The following is a 23,449-nucleotide window of genomic DNA, read 5'->3' on the forward strand; positions in this document are numbered from 1 at the left end:
TAATATTTATTTAGATTGTACAAAAGTTCATGACCAATAAAATGCGCTTGTTTTTAATTTATTTGTTTTAATCATACATAAATTCATGATAGACTCACTTTTTTTTTATCTGGAAAGAAATAACTGAACAAACACATACATTGACATTTTCTTAGAAATACACACTTAAAGAACTTCTATGCTTATACTAATGGTGACAAAAGTACTTCAGATCTAAAGGTCTGTTTATATGGATGACGGTCGAAATCTTTACAGAAAACTGGCTTGGTCTTCTTCCTTGGATATCTGCTCATCGTTTGACATTTAGCAATCCAATCTAAAAATATTATCAAAAAAAAACCCATTTATTTTTGTTTCTTAGTTTTCTAGAGAAAAACTAAGTAGGCGTTATAAAAATGTAATTTCCCACGAGTGCGTTAAATAACTATGGCATAGCGTGTGCTCTTAATTTCGTGGCAAATAAATGCTTTGTTTTGGGGAATCAACACACCGTTATCAATATATAGGAAGTGAAGGCTCCCCATTACTATATCTGATCAAATCTAACCGATCCCAAAAAACTCTGACTTGTCACACCTCCAGAAACGGGTAAACTGGTCACCCGGCCATTTGGGCAATGCCCCGTGGCCTGGGAATGGTCTGAGATAGCTGGGCTGTTGTAAAACTCATTTTGTCTATATTCTAAGATATGCAAAATATTAATGAATAATATACCATACAGTTCTTGAAGGATGCTGTGGTCGATTTTACGACCCAGCTCACTACTGACTTCATGGAAGGTAGGGAGCAGTCGCTAGAAAAATACGCCCGTGTATCGTATTGGGGATGGCAACAACCAAACAAGAAAGCTACTTCATTATATGAGAGTGAATTGTGTAATGTACGTGTTCGAAAGCTATTTAAAATTCACAATCATCCGAGATCTCATAAAGTATAGCTATACAAGATTTCATTCAAATCGGATATTTCATTTTGGCTTAAATTTACATTTGACGTAAGGGTAATAAGTCAACAAATAATTATTTATGAACTGATAACTCGAACCAATCTCAGATTGGACATAAAACCACATGAACAATGTTAACTCTATCGCGTTCAAAACTAAGTGTGGACGGACGGACCAGGGTTACAATAAAATAATGTGGGCGTATAAAAGAATATGTGAACAAATTCTTACAAATGTCCTACGATCACTACAAATGCCTTGCCATCGATAAAAATGGCTTGTGGTTGCTGCTAAAAATGTTGCAAAAGCAAGATGAATATGCTTTCCAGGCGGAGAGAGAGAGAGAAATGGGGTTTAACGTCCACTCGACACAAACTAGGTGATTTCGGAACTAACATATGGTTTAATTTTATTTACATAATTCGCTTGCGCGTAGGGGTCTTTAGCAGTGGGAGGAAACCGGAGGACCCGGAGAAAACCCCACGAGGTTGGACAGGCAACCCTACTCCTTGCCACGTACAACCGGGGATTCGAAACCACGCCAGTCGACTCAATGACAGACTTTATGATACAGCGCGCGCACGCTAACCCCCCCTTTCCAGGCGGACTTTAGGAGCATGTTCCTAATATTCGTAACACCGCAATTAACATGACCGCGAATGCTCACGAACACCTACGAATGTCGGGCGATCACCTTGTGATCATTGCCACTGTGTGAGACCAGCATGAGAATACTATTTTGTGATTTTGAAGCGTTTTGTTGATAAAATTGTTGTTTACAATTTTATCTCTAGTTATCAGTAGAATCATCCTTTCAGGGGTTTAGGAAGAGAACATATGACATATTTGAATTGCTGTATTTGCTCGTCAGATTCAGCCAGAACATTGACGGCAACAAACCTGCCATGCGAAAGTTACACATACACGCAGCTAATTGACCACCGCCATTTTAATTCCTAAATCGACGATTTTAGTCAAAACACTAAAAAGTATACTTCGAGAATTTTTAGAAATGTTTATTCTGCTTCCATTAAAATTTAATAAAATGGAAAGTGTTTATTTAGTGTTTGTGTGTATGAAAGATGTAGCGGTAATTCAGGGCAGAGATCTATCCTCCAAGTAGATAGTTCTCTGTGTGCAAAATGAAAATCTGCTAGAAGTTACGTGGTATTAAACTTACATTGAAACCATTAAGTTGTCGGGTTGATTTAGGTAGTTTCTTTGTGCTGTTTATTAGTATTGACGTCATCTGCTGACACAAACTATATGGTAGAGAAATGCCATGGACGCTATTATCTCGTTCCCATAATTTATATATAGCTTTATCTTCTGGTTTAGCTTGACTGTAAATACAATAACAGAACTATTACCAATTACAGATACAAACTGACAACTTAATCCATAAGAAGGCAGTGATGAGATAAGGTTGTCCCACGGCATGATTCCTCCTTGACCGAAATAATGCAGAAATACTTTACTAAAATCATAATTATATTTTATTTATATAATGGTCGGATGTAAAAGCTTATAACTTATGTTTTTCCATGATTTGATTTGATTTGAGTCTAGACTAAAGACAATCAGATTTATAGGATTTGCTTTTAAAAGTAGTTTGTGACATGTGTTGTTTTATTTATATACAAACCAGCCAGACAAACATATCGTTATTACTTACTTACATATTACTTACTTACAAACATGTAATATATCAATACATTTTGGTTTAAATTTTCATACAATTAATCACTTGTACTGTTATCAATAGACAATATATGCCCAATGATCTATCTAATACAAATAAATGGTAAATGTCACTCATTAAACATACATTATGTAAGAGCTAAATCTGCCTATTGCAGGTCTTTCTTTAGGCCTTAAATGTTATCTAAATTATTATTTAGACATTTATTAACAAAACAAGACCATAATCGACTCTCAATGGCATCGGATCTCGAGATTTTAACTAGATTATAATGGTTCGCCATTTAAAAATTTAATTTAAAAATGGGAAAGCGCGGCTAAGTCCTGATTATACCAGTGACCTGGTTACCACTGTGCACGCATCTTGTCAAAACTACAAACAATTATAACTTGGCTGAGAATGAAGTAATTTGAATGAAATTTTCAATATTTTCTTTTTTCATCATCTATTTTTGAATTATTATAGCAAGAATGACCAACTCTTTATTAAACTCTTAACTAATGTATCTTTAATGAATGTACCCTATTAATGAAAATAGACCTAAAAAAACAGGATGCCTGAATTTGTTGCTAATTTAACTAGGTTAAAAAAAACTAAGAAGTGATGGCAAAGGCTTGTGTGGAAACTTTTAACACTTGTCTCCAGAAGTTGTCAATACAGCAACTCTTATGAGACTATTGCAATCCACTGAATCAATATGAATTTGATTGTTTGCACACTTTGAACAGGCTAAGATCAAGTATCCTTCAACCCAGAGTACATACAAATTTAATAAGCTATAGAAAAACAGAATATTAAGACAAAAGTTACATACATAATAGAGCATCGTGACATCATGCATATAGATTTTACCACTATTATGGTGTTAGAATATATGGGAAAAGAACATTCAACTTCAGTATAAATAGGATATTGGTAGGTATTCCGATTAGTCAGGCATATTTAGTCTTGAGCTGTATAATAATAACGCACAACAACAAAAAAGATTGGTTGCCAGACAAAAATATACCGAAGAAGGTGGTCACATTTTTATTAATCCATATGATAATCCATTACCTGGAGTAAGAATCTTTCTAACCTTCTAGAATAATATTTATGTTGTAACACAATTTGGAATGTATAAGTTGTTACATGATTTGGAATGTATAAGTTGTTACATGATTTGGAATATATAAGTTGTAACATGATGTGGAATATATAAGTTGTAACATGATTAAAATTTTATATGCTGTAACATGATTTGGAATATGTGCATTGTAAGTTGTAAAATGATTAAGAATGTGTAAGTTGCAAACTAATTTGGAATATATAATTTGTAACATGATTTGAATGCATATGTTGTAAACTAATTTGGAATATAAAAGTTTTAACATGATTTGAATGTATATGTTGTAGTTGTAAAATAATTTGGGTGCTATTTTCAGGTCCTAAAATTATGCTAACTGTTAACATGAGATAAATCGAACACAACATTAGATACATTTGTCTATGATTAACATGCTTCCTTCTCATGACAAGTGTCATGACTTTTTCAGGTCACTTTAAACTTTGATCACATCTCTAAATAGAAGCCCTGCTATCATACAGAATACACGTTATGTCTGTTTTCTTTTACTATAAAGACAGCCATGCAAAGAATGAAAATATGACCATAAAACAGCTATGTCTTGAAAAAAGAAAGCCGTAGACAGCAGCTTATTGTAAGGGATGTTGGATGTTGACCAAATTTCAGCAGTATCCTTCATGCCTTCATGAAGTCGGATCTCTATCTCTTTCACAAGCTTTAACAGACACACATAATTCTGGAACAGAATGTCCAAGAAAACTGAAAAATAATTGCTTCACATGAAATTTGAGAAAAATCCATTGAACAGTGTAACTCTTATCACATGGTTTTTCAAAATGGTGGCATAATTGTGTTACAAAAGAGAAGGTCAAACAATGCTGAAAATCAATAGTGTTTATTCTTTTAGCATCCCAATGCATCACAACAAATTTGAAACAAAACTGTTAAATACTGTGGTCTCTATCGCATTCAAAAATTTTTCTTAGAAAAACTCCAGAATACAAGGCTGAAAATTGATAGAATTCATCCTCTAGCTTCACAATGCTTCCCACCAAATTTGAAAAATAAAGCCCTTTTAAAAACTGTAGCCTCTATCACGTTCACATAGTTTTTAGGAAAATCAGGCTAAAAAAATCTTGATTCTACTGGGTAACAAACTAATGTGGGTGTAAAGTGTCATGGTGGGTGTATAAATATACATGTAGGTAGAAAATCAATAATGTTATTTAAAGGATGTTTTTATTTCATACAAGTGTTTACATTTTACATAGACAGATAATTGAAACAATATTTAATAACACTTTAATATTTTGTATAGGTATTATCTTACAAAACTATAACTCAAACATTAACCCGAAAATGGTTTATATTTCAAATTCATATTTGCAATGATAAATTATTAATATTTTGTAAATATTGTTAAATACATAATAGTCCGGTTGTTTATGAAACATTTAAGACTTCATTAATGTCAGAATGTTGACATAGATTTTCATTTGGAAGGAAACCATTGTCATTTGATGTAGAATATAAAAAAATGGTGTTATGATACATGAAGCTTTCACATGCATCAGATTTTCTATAAAATACAACTATAACTAGAACTCCAAAGAGTACTGGCGTGTTTTGGTACGCCAGGTCACGTCTTGTCATGTCAACAATCAAGTTACACCATGCATTATTGAGCATAGTAAGAGCCAATACCTATTAAAGTGGTTAAATCTGTCATTTTGAACTCTTAATAAAACCAGAAGTTATACTTCAAGACCGTACATTTTGATATTATTTTTTAGTAGAAATGACCCAATTTATATTTAATAAATAGATCCACTAAGGCCAACAACGTCTACATTGGCAGAATGGCCTTCCAATTTTTCCCGTACATGAATAGTTCTCTCCATTTTAAAAATAGACCAAAAAATAGCATAATATGGTGGCATTAGCCCCAGATATTATCTTCCATTTTCAGAGACCTTGTTTGATAAAATCTTCAACCATTTGGCTGCCATATTGGATTTTACAAAAAATCTTCAAATCAATATTCAGCCACCATTTTTTTCCGATTTTCGAAAACTCTTTTTTGTTTTGAACTTATTCCAAATGGCAACAATTGTTAGGGAGCTGATTTTTTAATTTCGATTTCATTTACTTCCGGTTTCACTTTGAATTTTGTTCAACTGTTTATTTCTATCTAGTGACCTAACCTTTTAATGACGCTTGACCTTTTCATATATGATGACTCTCATGTCGACCAACAAATTAATATCAAAATGTTCGACATTGAAGTATAACTTCCAGATTTATTAAGAATTTAAAATGACAGTTTTTTTCCACTTTAAAGGGCCAATCCCGATAACATTTTGGAGAATAAAACTGCTTAATTTTGTGTTAAAATCCCATAAAACCCTCTACCTTAGGGCCGAGCAGCTAACTCATTATATGTGATACGTTTTCAAACAACTTAAACCTGTCAGTCTTCATCTGGAGATGGAGACTGGTCTCCCAAGCTGTATTATGCGGTGGCTGGATAAAACCAGACTTTTATTTTATAAAACTAATGCCTAGGTGGAACTTACCTTTCGTTATCAAGTACAGCACATGGGTCATTCATTGTATAGATCCGTAAAAGAACGGGAATCGGTTATCAGGCCACCCAACAAAAAAACAGACCCGAAATCTTAAAAGGGTTACGTGTCCAGATAAGCAGTTTTGTGGTTCACGTCTAAACACGGTAAATACACCATTCCTCTATATTTTGGCACTTAAATTTCAAACGTACTCAGACTTTTATTTTTGAGACCCTGATCAAATCGGGATAGTCCCTTTAATAGGTATTGAATGTTACTATCTTACTCAATAATGCATGGTGTAACTTGATTATTGACATGACAAGGGGTAACCTGACGTACCGAAACAGGTCTCTACTCCTTCGGAGGTCTAGTTTATTTTGAAATTTATTTCAAAAATAGTTTTAACAAATTAATATTGATGACTCTTGAACTTACTGCAGCCTCCTGAGGAAATTTTGAAAATTTAAGTCAATATCCTGGCCTTAGAGGTCATTGCTGGGAGCAAATTCTTGTGAACGAGAGGATCAGAAATGAAAGTCAATGGGACAGAATCTCAAGATATTCCTGTCAATTCCATCTGTTTTGTGAGCGTTCATAGAACATTTGTACAGTCTGTCACCCTACGCACTAGTGGTACTACTAACTAGGCAGTTAACTATGACCGTGAATATGAGAGTGATGAGATAGTATAAGACCACACAGGAGTGGAAGAATGATGCCATAATAGAATTGAGCACCGTAGGCACGAAAATATTTCAGATAGCAACGTATAATATGTACCTGAGCTTTTAATTTTTGAGACTGGGCCTGAAAATTTTAGTCAATTTCCTGGTATTTGAGTTCATTGATGAGAGCAAATTCATATGAACGAGAGGAGAAGAAATGGGAATCAATGGGACAGAATCTCGAGGCCTGGCTGTCAATTCCGGTAGTTTTGTGAGAGTTAATAGAACATGTGTACAGTATGTCGCACTACAACCCTCTCACTAGTGGTACTACTAACTGGGTGATTCACTATAACCGTGAATATGATTGTGATAAGATCGTATAAGACCACAGAGGAGTGGAAAAATGATGAAGTAATGGAATCGAGCGCAGTAGGCGAGAAATATAATATAACTGAGCTTCTATTTTTTGGGGACTGGGACTGGGCCTGAGGGGCGCCTACAAAGTCCCATATGGGTGGTGGGTGGGGGGGGGAGTTGAGCCCCTACCCCATAAATTCTGCACCTGTGAATAACATTCATATCATCTGAAGTGGTACTCATCTAAGAACAACATTTATCATAATTGTAAGGGCTTTAGAATTGTTCATTGTCTGTTTTCGAGTAAATTGAAATCTCTGATCTAAAAGGTTAAATAAATGAATAAATAAATAATAGATAATTACCTGGATGATAAAATACACCTATAGAGTAGTTTCACACAGAGTACAGCTGGTATATCTATCACTTGATTAATATTACTAGTAGTTTCACATACACCTTGATACACTTCAATATTCTCATCTAACAACCAAACCTACAAATAACAACCAATTACATCATACTTTCACATTAAACATCCAAACTTACAAATAACAACCAATAAAACGATACTTTCTCATTAAATAAGCAAACCTACAATAACAACCAATTACATCATACTTTCCAATTAAACAACCTTTAGACCTACATGTACTAATAGTAACCAATTACATCATACATTTTCACCAAACAACTAAAACTACAAATGACAACTAATTACACTTTCTCATTAAACAACCAAACCTACAAATAACAACCTATTTATGATACTTTCTCATTAAACAACCAAACCTAGAAATAACAACCAATTACATGATACTTTCTCATTAAACATCCAAACCTACAAATAACAACCAATTACACGATACTTTGTCATTAAACAAACAAACCTACAAATAACAACCTATTCATGATACTTTCTCATTAAACAACCAAACCTACGGGCCAGGAGAGCAATAATATAGATTTAAGAATCCCCGCACAACACACTTTATTTAGAGTAGAGACTTTTTTTAATTATATGACTTTCGGGTTGCAGTACCCTTTTTCATTAACGATATATCATTAAAAAATCTCTACTCTAAACCAAGTCTGTTGTGCTGCTGTTGTGCAGGGATTCTTAAATTTATAAAATGTACATTTGTAAAACATATATTTCATCAGAAACACATACTAATAGTAATTGTTATTTGGATTTCTGTTGCTATCTACAATATTAATGTGGTCCTGGACCTGTAATCATTACAACCAAAATAGACTGACTTTAATTCTAGTGAGAGAAATGAGGTTTAACAACAACTCAACAGAAACAAGGCCATTTTGGTTCTAACATATGGTGCAATTTTATCTCAATAATTCGCGAGGTTAGACAGGCAGACCCTACTCCCTGTCAATGGGAAGTGTGGGATCGAAAATCACGGCAATTCACTTGTGTACGTATTAGGTCATACGGCCACCCAATCCCCCTAGATTCTACATGTAATATGTCAAATCTTACCATAATTTTAATAGATAGGTTGTGGTTATCAGTTGATGATATAATAAATCTAAAACTGGTATATAGTTGACTTTCTTCTTGTAATAACTGACTTAAATAATACTGTAATCTATCTTCACAGCTGTAAAATATAAATAATACTGTATAAATAATTCTCTCGTCTTTATCAAGTAATGATAAAATATAAAATATGATGGACCATTATATAGATGTAGATATAAAAACAATACTTAGTGACTTGTCACTTAAAGGGACAATAACACTCTTGCTGGCTTGAAAGCTCCAGAAAATAAATAATATCTCTATCTAAGTACTAGATGTTTAAGTGTCCTACCTGTTGTGTAAATTATCCATTACATCCTATTTTACTTTTAAATCGAAGTTTCATTTGAAAAGGTTTACGTTAGACGTTTCAAACCATTATGTTGAATTTTTCAAAATTTTTAAATAAGGTGTGTTAAGATGAAATTTGTATCATCAATTAATTGAAATATTCTAAAATAGTACAATTTGTTGACCAGAATAAAGATTGGGACATATTATTCAGTTACACCAAGAGTGGTATTGAGCCTATAAAGGCAACCCGACAAATATATTCAAAATCCATGATTTACATAGATAACAGATCTTATGATCACATGCGTTAAAATACTCAACCACTCAATCCCTCATGGCAGATTGAAGGAAGGGTGATTCTTATACATGTACATAGAAGTAACATTTTTGGAACATGGAACATGTAATTCGTGTACAGTGCAAAATATAGTACTGTCATTTTATTATTGACACTGATCAGAACACAAATAAAATATACTAAGCAGCAAAAGAAACGTCAGGTTGGTATGTTACTCTGAATAGACGCATTGCATAAAACTTGCCAAATGTTATTATTGTATATTGGTTTGGGGTGGAATTGGCCTGAACCAGAGAGTGGGTCCTGTGGTGTTCCAAAATCTTGGTCCAGGCAGAAGAGACGGCATCACAGCAGTGCACTACATCGATCAAGTTCTCAGACCCCACGTCATACCACATTTCACACTTCATCGATACAACATTTTTCAGCATGACAGCGCCCCCTATCCACACCACCAGAGTTACTCGGGACTTTCTACAGCAGAACGGTGTCAATCTTATGCACTGGCCAGCCCTTAGTCCGGACTTAAACCCGATTGAACATCTTTGGGATGAAATTCAGGGGAGACTTAATAACGGTGTACCGAGACCAAACACAACCAATGGATTGCACCAGGCTTTTCTGAGAGTGTGGTTCCAGGTACCAAAGGTGTTCCTCAATAGTCTGGTCCACTCCATGCAGATGATGCGCTGCTGTTATTGACACTCGTAGTGGACACACCAGATACTGATGTATAGACTGTGTACAGACTCTAAACCTTCACGTAATGTCTTGGAATTGTGATGAATTAATCACTAATGTGTCAACATATTGTTCACAAAAAATTGCTTTGATCCATTTAGTAAGTCGTTTTCTAGAATGATTTGATTAAAGTGCCTCTCTGATTTTGAAATCGTACTGACGTTTTGTTTTTTTGCTGTTTAGTAATAAATATAAATACATGTACCTTTGTTTGGAAGTAAGTAAATCAGACGTATCGTCGGTTTGTTGAAATGTTGTTGCATGAAGATAAATTTTGTAGGTATCTTTAGTTTCTGAAATAAAAATAACAGACAAATCATGAAAACTGCACAACTAACACCTTACACAAAATCATAATAATGGGACAGTGTTAACTCTAAACCCAATTTTCAAAGATAGTCCATTGAATCAGCCATGTCACAACCTCATGGCCCCCTCTCTGACAACAAATAATAATTCAATTTAAAGAGATTACTTAATTTTCAATAATACAACAGTAACCGGATTGTTACCTGATGAAAGTCATCTTATATAAAGGTGCTCATTAGACGTAAAAAGGTTATGTACAGGTACTCATGAGTCATAAATGTATACTAAAAGAAAATTTATCAGATGGTCATATGTCAAAGGAGAAATCCCAGGTTATTTCATTAAATAATGCTGTTTGAAGCCCTGTGCTACTTCTTCAAACAAATACCAATGATTATCTATACATATGTAGGTCAGATATGCACACAGCATTTGACAACTTCAAGAATACAGTGGTTTGGGTTTTTACAGCGAGTAAATGAATTTGCAGGTTATTTAAATCTTGGGATAGGCCTATTTTACTGATAACATTGAATAGTCGCATTTATCAGGTTCATGTAACCCAAGAAATAAATGAAGAAATCTCTATAAAGTACGATTTCCAAAAGGCTCAATATTTTGACCTGAAACTTTCAAAGACAGTTAAAAGCGTATTTCTGCACATGTTAGCATTTGATTTGCATAACCAAACAAACTTATTGGAGACCAAGTGAAAGTTAAGACTTCACCTTTTAACGACTAACAAGATATATGTACTTTAGTGTGTTGTTATATCCAGTCAAAATGGTATCAGGTGATCAAAAACAAGTAAACATACACTACTTCACACACAACACCCATCAATTCAATATTAATCTTTTATAATTTATTACCTTGGTCACTTTGTTTGTGGGTTAAAGATGTACCTATGCACACTCCACATCTACTACAAACCAGTTCATCTTGATGACTGTTCACAGCACCAGACTGGATGTGTCTTGAGTTGATCATAATGTACGTTGTACCCACCAAACAATCATTGGCTTTAGGTGACAGTGACGGAGATGGTTTAGATTTTTGTTGATCATGAGTGTCAGTAGTGTCATGAACATCACTTGCACCATGAGAGTCGTGTCGATGACAGAACCACATGTCAGCGTAATCTGACCAATTTTCCGATGGCAGAGGCAGAACTCTGTAGAAACTACTGGAAAATCAAGATATTACGATATAATTTGTATATAAGTGCACAAACACAGATATGCTAGTCTTCTAAACTCCACGAATATGTATTTCTCACTAAGACAGAGTGATGATGCCAAAGTTTACATTTACAGTAACCAAATTTATCCTTCATAAATTATTATTATTCTGATTATCAATTATATTTGTTCAACTACATATACTGTACAACTATATTCTACATATCAAATGCTTTGAAAATTATCGGCAGGTCATCAGATAATTGCTGGGGCATCATCACCAGATGATTAAATTCATACCAATCTTTCATCTAAAAGGGCAAAAAGGGAGCCACGTTTTCTCAGAAAGTTACAGACACTGATTCACTAACCAAGATGACAAGAAACATCAAAGTGTCATGGAAGTTGGTAGTTCAAAAATTCAATTTTGACATAATGTATGCACATTATTTCAGACAGTGCTGAAGTTTAATAGTTCATTTCCATGAGGTAATTCATATTTAACATTATCCTATTGTAAACTTCAGTTTCCAAGATGCCACAGTATGGGTTACTATAATGAAGGCCTCCAAACGTAGCTAAAAACAAGCACATTCAATAGACCAATCTTTTTAGGTTCGTGTAGTTAACATGTACAGAAGGTGTGGCATGAAAGATGTGATCCTACAGTCAGTGAGAGAGAGAGAGAGAGAGAGAGAGAGAGAGAGAGAGAGAAATGGGGTTTAACGTCCACTCGACACAAACTAGGTCATTTTGGGACTAACACATGGTTTAATTTTATTTCAATAATTCGCTTGCGCGTAGGGTTCTTTAGCAGTGAGGGGAAACCGGAGGACCTGGAGAAAGAGAGAGAAATGGGGTTTAACGTCCACTCAACACAAACTAGGTCATTTTGGGACTAACAAACGGTTTAATTTTATTTCAATAATTCGCTTGCGCTTAGGGGTCTTTAGCAGTGGGAGGAGACCGGAGGACCCGGAGAAAACCCACGAGGTTGGACAGGCGACCCTACTCCTTGTCACGTACAACTGGGGATTGGACCCGGAGAAAACCCACGAGATTGGATAAGTGCCTACAGTCAGTACACTTGTATTACCTGTGTCTGTGTAATATTCTGTTACCACAACTAATACAGAAGAGGTGATTCTGACATATCTGGATTTTTTCCACTAATTTAGACTGATTAATATGAGCTGCATCTTGTCGAGCAGGTTGAATAATTACATCTTCTTTTGTCTCTAAAGATCGAAGAGTCATTTGTAAATCCTTATGTCGATTTAAAAGTAGTCCCCGGCATGACAAGGGAGATAATTCAGCATTATGTAAACGGAAATTAACCGATGTATCTCTATCTTCTAAACATACAGAATTCTGATGAACAGATATGGTGGGTTTGCTATCTTTTTCTTCAAACCTGAAATATGAAAGTTGAATTTCAAATAAGAAGATAAAGAAATCTCATTCATTCAGCTGGTTTTGTTTGAAATTATTGTTGTTTTTACTTTTTTTTGGTAGATATAAGGCAATGATTTCAGAATCTGTCCCCCAACTTTTTCTAACGCTACACCCAGGTACCATATTTGATTATTTCTGCAGATGGTGAGAGTTTGTATTAAAAGGGGGGGGGGGGAGCAGCGTAGTATTTAAACTATGTTGTTATCCATTTTATTTAATTATCAATGTATACTACATTATTTGCTTGACCCTTGATAAAGTTCAAGTTCAAATAACTACCAGTACTTGAAACTTAATGGTGGTAAACATGCTTTTTTTTTAGGTAAAAAAAAAAGTATTCAACTGTGGGGATCATTTATAGAGATGGGGTATATAAGATTAAAATTTTTGTTTTGAAAGATTTTGTGGATATCAGTTTCTTCACAAATTTAAGTTTCATTCCTTACTTACTGCACAATCGGTTATATCTTAACATATTGGCTATATCTATAGACGTAAGGGCTGTCTTTAATCTTAAGATTAATAGTAGCCTATTCAATTAAAAAAAAACAAAGAATTGAAAAAATAACTCTTACAAGTTAAGGAAGACATATTTTTTGTGATAAATCTGTCTTTCTATACATTACTTTATTCCAATGTTTGCTATGTCAATGGTATGGAATTGATTAAAGATGCATTATGTATATTAGAGCTAAATCTACCTATTGCAGATCTTTATTTTGACTTCAAATGTTATATATACTATTATTTAGACACTGATTCACATGACAAGCCTATGTAATCAACTCTCTAGACCATCAGATGGCCAAGATTTAAATGAATTAGAACACAAACAAAACTTTAAAATTCAACGATAATAAACAATCTACGCTACATCTTCGAACACTCATAACTTCACTGAGAATAAGGTAATTTGAATTAAATTTTCAATATATCCATTTTTCATCATCTATTTTTGAACTATTGTACCAAAAAAGGTCAACTGTTTGGTATAAAGAATGGTACATTATTCAATATCGATATAATTAATATAAATTATTGTCAGAAGTTGAAAAAATGGTGGATTTGGGTAGATTTGGGTAAATCTAGATGCAATATTTGTAGCCGTCATAATTCTTATTCACAGCTACAATTGATACACTCTATTTGAGGCTTTGAGCAAGTAAAATTAGGTTCAATTGCAAAATTTTCAACACATATCGGGATATATCCTCACAGTTTGCATGGAAATAAGTAATTATGTTACAAATAGTGAAGAGCAGAACACTGAAATCATAATCTGTTTTTACTGTATTTTCGAGTGACATGAAATCATGTGATTATGGTTCGGCGGCCATTTTAAAATGAACAGAAATTTCACATACCAGTTGGGTTTAATCAAATCATATAATTATACGGTAAGGTTTCATGTTTATTTCAGTGGGAATTGTTTATTATATGTTAAACATACATTATGCAAGAGTTAAATCTTTCTATTGCAGGTCTTTCTTTAGGCCTGAAATGTTTTCTAAATCATTAATTAGACATTAATTAACTTATCCAGACCATAATCAACTCTAGATGGCATCGCTAGCCTGTGATCTTAAGTGGATTGTGAGCTGATTTACTGCATAACTTTCCTTCTCGATTAAACGATTAAATGGATAATCGAGACTGCTGTTTATCATATTGACTTTAGTGATGATGACCGAGGCTAGGCAGAAATTTCATTCACTTAGTTCTCGGTTCATAGTGGATCAATTTGAATGAAATTTTCAGCAAATTGCCTCTACGTTATCTAGTTTTTAATTATTATAGTGAGAACTGCCAACTTGTTATCGAATCTCCCATAATGTATCTTTAAGCTAGGTACAGTACAGTTTGGGGTCAGTGTAATTGGAAATTAAGGGAGCATAGGCCAGTCACTTTTTTCTAGTCAAATGACTACAAAACTTGCTCAAAGGAAGGCCTTAGGACAGTCCACTACTGTGGCTGGAGCAAGACGGAAGACATCAGTAGTGAAACCATTTCTAGGGTAAATCGTACTACCGTCCACACGTACTGCACATATGTGGGGAGATTCTGGTATCCAGACATACAATGTTTTTCAGGACACAACCTTCTAGTTACATAAATAGATCACAAAATGAAAATCATTCTTCTTTCCAATTTTCATTTAATTCATAAACAAACAGCAAATCATTTCATTTCGATCACTAATTCACTATAACTAATACAGAATTTTGAAAACCGAAAACACACCTTGGGGGCAAACTAAGTATCATACTGACAGATGAAACCTGTGGCTTCTTCTCAGCAAATAAACAAAACATATTTACTAAACCACGTTTATTTGTTTACTTCGCCATTGCCGAAACTGGAATTTCCCTTTTTGTCGCGAATATCCATAAGTGAAAATCAATATCATGTAAAAGTGTCTGGATATTGGAGTATTTAGCCAACGCAGAGCCGGCCTTTATCATTTATGCTTGTGGTGTGTTTCGTAATTGCATTCAATAATATCTGATTTCAAGCATTCATTTTAAAAAGGTGTTGAACTTCTCCTATGCCATTCATAACAAAACTCTGGATTGGAGTCTCTGCCTAAATTCTCAGGCAGGGTGAATTACTTCAATTATAAATAATGTTTCAAGGGAGGTAAATCCATTTTTAAACATTCCAAGCAGACGGCGAATTGAATGTTTTAATTAAAGGGTCAATACCACTCTTGTTGTAACTGAATAATATGCCCCAATCTTTATTCTGGTCAACAAATTGTACTATTTTACAATATTCCAATTAATTGATCATACAAATTTTATCTCAACACACCTAATTTAAAAAATTGGAAAAATTCAACTAAATGATTTGAAAAGCTTAACGTAAACCTTTTCAAATGTGACTTGGATTTTAAAATATTTTCGAACCCTCTGGACAAGTAAAATAGGATTTAATGGATAATTTACACAACAGGTAGGACAATTAAACATCTAATTCTTAGAATAAGGTTATTTATTTTCTGGAGCTGTCAAGCCAGTAAGAGTGTTATTTATTGTCCCTTTAAAGTAGCAAAGTCCGTAACTCAATATCATCCAAAATCTTCGACATTGAAAACACGATTTTTTTGCAATTTAAATCAGCATTGGTGTTTTGGTCTTAACTGGAAAAGATGGGCTTCTGATATCCAATATTTAAAACAAAATAAACATTTTACCATTGGTACACGAATCGTCCATAATGCATTTCAGCGCCATTTGTAACAAGGTGCGTGCTCAAAGAATGAGGCTAGACATATTCCACAAGTCATGTCAAACGGTAATGCCATATTCTTATTTGGAGAGCATGCACAATATATACTATCCAATATATACTATCGGTGTTGACTGGAATAACCAGACGCTAGAAACTGTCTTTCGGCTGAGACTTCTGGCGTATTTCGCCGAACATAACTGATGACAATTCACAGTAAAACGGAAACGATTAAATGTAAAACAGTTTATATAAATTCACATTACAGTAGTCTATTATATGTGTTGCGACCCATATGTGCCAATTTCTAGGCCCAAAATACTAGCGATTTAGCTCCTTTAAGCCTTCTTTCGTGACTTGATTTGTAGGCCTACATATAACCAGTATAAAAGCTAAAATGTCTCAAGGAATCTCATTGTTGAAAATCTAATCCTGCTTATTAGGATTAAGAATACTGTTATAAGGCTGCTTATTTTTTATTTGTTACTTTCATAGTTTAAATTCCATTCTATCTCGACCAATAGCCTGGTTCCTGCAAGAAATTGGTCTTTTTACTTTAAATAATACCATTTCATTTTACATAACACCAGGCTACAAGAGTACCATCCCAATTTGCAGTAAAGTTGATTGACTATGATCGTAGGCCTAATATACTATTCCAAAAAAGTAGGGGATATTTGATTTTTAAGTGTTATTAAAGTCACCTAATGAAACTGACGAAGAAATAAATGAAAAAATGAAATGAAGTTCACATTCATCGATTTATTCCAAATGCTCGTTAGACTAAGTAAGGCACAGACTGACCATTATAAGGGTAAAATGATACCCGGGGTCAAACAACAAAGTTACCACAGCATCACAACCAAGTCAGTAACGGGTAAATCCTCCTCTGTTTGCCAAACAAGCATTGATCCGACGTGGCATACTCCTAATGAGACGTCTAAGGTCATTTTGGTCCAGATTGTCCCATTCCTGTTGCAACGCAGCAGCAAGTTCTTGGACATTGGCAGGACGTTGTTGACGTTGACGTAACCTCTGTCCAAGCATGTCCCAGACATGCTCGATGGGGGAGAGGTCGGGACTCAGTGCTGGCCAAGGTAATGTGGTGATGTTCTGTTGTTGGAGGTAACCTGTAACGATCCTGGCCCTGTGACATCTTGCGTTGTCATCCTGGAAGATGAAACGGCGGCCATGACGTCGTGCGAACGGCACAACATGGACCTTCAAGATGTTGTCCCGGTAGTACTGGCCTGTAACACTCCCTGCAACAACATGTAAAGCCGTTCTTCCAGCAACAGTGATGCCTCCCCACACCATAACAGAACCACCCCCAAATCGATCATGTCTGATGACGTTAACGTCTTGGAAGCGCTCGTTTCGACGACACCACACCCTCCTACGTCTGTCCAAAAAATCAACAGTGAACCTTGACTCATCTGAAAACATCACATTGCTCCAGCGTCGATTATCCCAGTGTTGACGATCCCTACACCAACGACGTCTTGCCTGAATGTGATGATCTCTCAAACAAGGGATCACGCGAGGACGTCGGGCGCGAAGGTGACCCCTATGCAGTCGATTCCGAATCGTCTGGCCACTCACTCTCACACCAGTGTCTGTTTGAAGACAAGCGCTGATCTGATTTGCTGTGATGACACGATTTCTCAAGGCCAAGGTACGGATAAATCGATCCTGGGCTTGAGTTGTCGCCCTTGGTCGACCTGAGCGTGGTCTGTCCTGTACAGATTGTGTATCACGGTATCTGGACCATAGCCTGCTTATGACAGACTGAGAAACATTCATCGTCCGCGCCACAACCGCCTGTGTTGTGCCGATCTGTAGCATGCCAAGGGCACGTAACCATTCATTTTGGGTAAGCCGACGCATATCAAAATTTGTTTTCTGGTCACTAAAACAATTAAACTGATGTTTCCACCCTGGAATTCAATGCCACAATGACTGTAACATTCAAAGTCAGAGTCGTGCAAATCTTGGGTTGGACCCCCATGATGATCCCAAGCATCACCTGCATTCCATGCGGTAGCTATTGGTGCGTTTGGGCGTCACATGTAACTGGAAATGTTTCTTCTGTTAGGTTCTATATTGACTTTTTTCGTAGTCATTTGCATATTTTAGTATTATGCCCCCAAAATCAAATATCCCCTACTTTTTTTGAATAGTATATAAAACAAAGCCATGAAAATTATCAAGCACCATAGGCCCCTTTTAATTTTAATCCCCCACTTTTTAAAGTGATTTAAAGGTATGCTATTTAGTCCCCCCCCCCCCCCAAATCAAAAGAAACAGGCTTAATGTTAATAAACTTGACAAAAAGCATAATGATGGTTTACAAAAATTTATTTAATGACCAATAGTATGTTATGATACTGATACATGCAACTATATGAAAACTACTTTACATGAATATTTCTACATTCATTTGATGCTAAAAATGATACACTGGTACACAGTGTGTTTCCTTTGAAAAAATATTCTGTACTGTCATTAGGTTTTACAAAGTCGACTGTAACTTGATTGTCCACCAATGAGTTGTAAGGCTATTACAATATAAACATATAGCTTGATTCCAGGAAACCATCTGTCAACATAGATATTTTTTCAAAAGATCATTGTGCTGTTAACAAACATGAACCACAAATAAGTGATTACTGTACAATAGTGCTGGCATGATATATTGTTGAATTGATGTATTGAGATTCACCTTCTCACGATTCGCGTATTGAATCGTGGGACGCTGAATCGATGTGTCGTGAAACTTTGTTTTTATGTTTTTTTTGTCGCTTCAGTAAGTAACCCATCACTCTTAATTATCCACGTTACACATTATCCATAGGTATACAAACACTTTTAGTCTGTTTTGGTCCACATTTTGATCTACATGAAATAAAACAGTTTTATTTCTTCGACATCGGCAGGACTAAAAATACCAATTATTCATTTATCCTGTTTTCTTGGTAAATATTGACCTGGTATGAATCGTGATTCGAATCATATCATAGCACCTGAATCGCAATATCGTACCGTATTGTGACTGCAGAGACAATACCCAGCACTACTGTACAATAAGAAATTAATGCTCCAGTTGCATTCATTTCGATACATAGTTTTGTTCTCTGACATAAAATGATGTTTATTTATTTATTAAATCAGGAGTATACCAAAATATCACTTAAAACAGTACAATTTTGATGATAAACTATTTCTAAGTCAAAAGTAAGATACAACAGTTGTATTACTTTCAAAACACATTTAGGTAAATTCCCCTCTATTAACAACAATTTTATGATGCATTCATTTCTTGTCTTGCAGTATATCACAGATTCCAAAATGGCTGGATATCAAACAAGCAAAATCAAACAAAGATTAGTTTAGATATGTAAAATTGTAAGAGAAGGCACATTTGTTTAGGGACAAACTGATAAACTGGGATAAGTTACAACTGAAACCAAACTATTTCAAACAACCCCGAAGGTGCATGTTTACCAAGTACAGGTACATACTATGCTGTCCATGTACAATTGTTACAATTCATTAACATTTTCTATGACAATTACTTAGGATAAATGAAATAGTTACATTTACCTCAATGTATTTCTTTAATTAACATAAAATATTTTACTAGTCATTTAATTATAAGAATTCAAATCAAATGGGTACATATATAAAGCCCAGATGTAATATGACTTATATGTCACTGTGTGATTTAATTCTATAAAATCGATGTTACAACCCATTAATATCGAACTAGATAAAGAGTTGAAACCAACATTTAATAGGACATATTTAACATGATTTTTAAAACGACTGTTGTCATTTGAGAAAGATGGATCCAAGTCCAAAAATGGATCAATTTCGTTCAGTATTTGCAAAATGATGTACTGAAAAGCACTTTATTTAATTTGATTACATTATAGCACTGATTAAGCTATGAATTAAGATATTTTCAACAAAATGCGTATAATGACCAGCAGGTTTTATTTTAATAATAATGTGGCTTAATAATAAAATGTATTTGTTTGTAGTTGTAGTAATTCTGACAATTACATCATTCAAATTATATTTTAAAATCTAATTTTGACATAATAGCAGGATGCCCATTTTCTTGATGCTATACCATGTATTTCAAACATTTATTATATCCTGAGAATTTATGAATAAATGGTCTTGAAACAGGATGCTTTTATGACAAGATGATGTGATTAATGATATTTATGTATTTCTAATGCCCAATGCCTGTTCTAACTCCACTCTTCTTTGTTGTACCTAGAAAAAAATCAAGAGATATACATAAATTTTATATCTATTTTATATCTGAAAGAGAGAGAGAGAAATGGGGTTTAACGTCCACTCGACACAAACCAGGTCATTTCGGGACTAACATATGGTTTAATTTTATTTCAATAATTTGCTTGCGTGTAGGGGTCTTTAACAGTGGGGGGAAACCGGAGGATCCGGAGAAAACCCACGAGGTTGGACAGGCGACCCTACTCCTCGTCACGTACAACCGGGGATTCGAAACCACGCCAGTTGACTCAATGACAGGCTGTATGATACAGCACGCATATGCTAACCATTCGGCCATCCCCCTCCCACCCCCTTTATATCTGAAACTGGGATAAGCTATTAATACTAGTAAGAAGCAGGGTTGTGTTCACATATATGCAGTATGAGATTATGGTTTGTTAGTTTATGACAAATGATTTCAATCATTTTTCTCTCAATACAAGACTTTTTGAATAATTACGCTTGTACAATCCCATTTGGGAATTTTCGGATTGTTTACTTGATATTTGGAAATGAAAAAAAACCATGAAAATGTTTTAATAGAATTCCCTCCTTTTAATGTGGGAAACATAAAAGAATAAATGATGAAATAACAATAGGTCTTACAGTCCTTCATAGGTGATACAGCAGTATATGAAAACCAGAATATTTTTTTTATATGGCCTAACATGTTGAAATTACGTTAAATTTGAGTTGCCGACCTCTCCTATCTCATACAAATCAAGTATTTCCGTTTCTTCAGTTACAATTAAATCTGTAGTTTAAATGCTTGATCTCATAACCTGCATGCATCAGAAATAATATCCTCAAACTAGCTGTGGTTACTATAAGTACAATATAGCGAGTATTTACCTTTCCATAGAAGTAACGACACACAGCTTCCTGTGACCATGTTTGATAGAAGAAATCAGATCTTCTTTCTTCTTCTGGGTTTCCTACCACATCTGTCATTGTCTAAAAATTCAAAATAAAATTTAATAAAATAATATGTAAACAGACATGTAAGAATAACTACAATGCACCTCACTATAGAGCACTTTATGAGGTTGGGTTACCTAGTTTTAAAACAACATTATAGTGAAGCCCCAGTTTATTGCCTTTCTTTAGCATACTATAGTATAAATGTACATGTATTTCATTATTTACTTGCATTATTTCATTACAGGAAATAGCATTTTATTGGTCGGTAAAAAATAATGTTCAATCTGACTGTTCAAATTAGATTGTATAATTTGAAGCCAATCTGACAAGCCAACCTTGATTATTTCAACTTGTAATTTATGAAAGGTACAAATTTTTGGTACCCTACTTTAAAGGAGCTAAATCGCTAACATTTGGGACCTAGAAATTGACAAAAGTGGGTCGCAACGCATATAATACTGTAATATGAATGTATATAAACTGATTTACATTCAATGGTTTCCGTTTTAACTCCAATTTCAAATCAGTTATGTTCGACAAAATAAGCCAGCAGTCTCAAGTGAGTGCAAATTTCTAGCGTCTGGTTATTCCAGTCTACATAGGCCGTTTGATTTGGTGCAATGTGTCTAGCCTCGTCCCTCGAGTCTCTTGATACAACTGGGGCTGAAGCGCATTATGGTACACGATTCGTGTACCAATGGTAAAATGTTTATTTTGTCTTAAATATTGGATATCAAAAGCCCATCTTTTTCCGGTAAGATCACAACATAAATGTTGATTTAATTTGACAAATAAATCGTGTTTTCAATGTTGAAGATTTTGGATGATATTGAGTTAGAGACTTGGCTACTTTAAGTAGGTCAGTTCTTCAATTTTCGATAAAATGGCGAGACTAAGATTATTTTGAATAGATTTTATTTTTGGGTAATAGTGATTATATCCATTTAAAATTCATGTTCCTGAAGCAACGACTGCGAGTTTTACAACACCTGGCCGTTGCTTGTTTACTTCACAATTCCCGAACTTATTATAGCTATGTTATCTACAGACACATGAGCAGTAGCGTCCAATCAGAGGTTGTGACATCGCGACCTCAACGGAAACATTGACATTGAATGCACCTTGAACTTTGCAACTTGATTATCACAGGTAGACATTTTAGCTTGAAAGCGCGTGACTTGGTATTCGCAACGATCGAGGAATCTGATAGGCTCACAGGCTGGGCTTGTACCCAATCGAAATTAGTGCCGAAATATGCAGGGTATTACGTGAAGGCCTTGATAAGATTTATGTAGTTAAAGCGAGATCAAGCCTTCTATTGAAGATGTTTAAAATTATAAATCTTGTGTTAATATCCAGTATGCTTTTCATGTTGTTAGGTTTGTTGTTATTTTTTATTAATATAGATGAGAAAACCGAAGAAAAAAATTACACACCTTTAAATCTCTTGTCTGCGATATCAACCAATTGTTGATAAAATCTTGTGGATCTTTAGCAAAGCCCAGGAAAAATTCTCTATTAGTCTTTAACTGATTTATGGTCTCCACAGTTTCATGGATCTGAAAAATATAATGGAAATATTATTTAAATTAAGTCATCTAACTACCCCAAAGCCCTTTAATTTGATAAATTTCCAAATACAGCATGGTAAATGTTGTCTTCAGTACACCAATATTCTATCAACATACTTAGAACTGTGAGATGATTTTCTGTCAGGAATATTCAGTTGGTTACACCTAAGAGTTGTGTAGTTTGAAGATATAAATGTACATTTATGCAGTGACCTATTTAGAATTTGTGCCATGCCCACAGTCCTTTTGGTTCATCAAAACAATTTATTTTATCCAACTACCACAATGACAGACTTC

General features: G+C 34.6%; 2 protein-coding genes across 11 annotated transcripts in view; both read right to left on the minus strand.

Annotated features, from left to right (window-relative positions):
• Positions 1-14: 14 nt before the first annotated feature.
• On the minus strand, positions 15-15,576 carry LOC126832329 (E3 ubiquitin-protein ligase E3D). 2 transcript variants are annotated; one of them, XM_050563082.2, is made up of 8 exons: positions 15,369-15,576; positions 12,769-13,086; positions 11,364-11,674; positions 10,388-10,475; positions 8,808-8,928; positions 7,675-7,805; positions 2,127-2,289; positions 15-316 (listed from the first exon to the last, which is right to left on the minus strand). In XM_050563082.2, the coding sequence occupies exons 1-8, from the start codon at positions 15,437-15,439 to the stop codon at positions 290-292; spliced, it is 1,230 nt and encodes a 409-aa protein (XP_050419039.2). In that variant the 5' UTR covers positions 15,440-15,576; the 3' UTR covers positions 15-289. The 2 variants fall into 2 exon arrangements, with proteins under 2 accessions (XP_050419039.2, XP_050419038.2); XM_050563081.2 differs by having other exon boundaries at positions 16-316; positions 11,364-11,677; positions 15,369-15,523.
• A 3,119-nt stretch (positions 15,577-18,695) lies between these two features.
• LOC126831530 (SWI/SNF-related matrix-associated actin-dependent regulator of chromatin subfamily D member 1) overlaps positions 18,696-23,449 on the minus strand; it is a 75,931-nt gene continuing 71,177 nt past the window's right edge. For all 9 annotated transcript variants that reach the window (XM_050562074.2, XM_050562071.2, XM_050562073.2 and 6 more), the window contains 3 exons: positions 23,018-23,140; positions 21,513-21,614; positions 18,696-20,639 (listed from right to left, as the gene is read on the minus strand). In XM_050562074.2, the coding sequence (XP_050418031.1) occupies positions 20,586-20,639; positions 21,513-21,614; positions 23,018-23,140 (279 nt within the window). In that variant the 3' untranslated portion in view covers positions 18,696-20,585. The remainder of the gene's footprint in view (positions 20,640-21,512; positions 21,615-23,017; positions 23,141-23,449) is intronic.

This window comes from Patella vulgata, chromosome 9 (assembly GCF_932274485.2).
Source record: "Patella vulgata chromosome 9, xgPatVulg1.2, whole genome shotgun sequence".
Lineage (NCBI taxonomy): Eukaryota > Metazoa > Mollusca > Gastropoda > Patellidae > Patella > Patella vulgata.

What these genes read in the sequence shown, in the direction of transcription:
- LOC126832329 (XM_050563081.2), bottom strand. Translation starts at nt 15,439, where the DNA reads ATGTTTTGTTTATTTGCTGAGAAGAAGCCACAGGTTTCATCTGTCAGT. An exon ending in ACCTATCTATTAAAATTATG is followed by an intron (nt 7,806 to 8,807) that starts GTAAGATTTGAC and finishes TGTTATTTGTAG; the next exon opens with GTTTGGTTGTTAGATGAGAA. An exon ending in GACAACTTAATGGTTTCAAT is followed by an intron (nt 317 to 2,126) that starts GTAAGTTTAATA and finishes TAATATTTTTAG; the next exon opens with ATTGGATTGCTAAATGTCAA.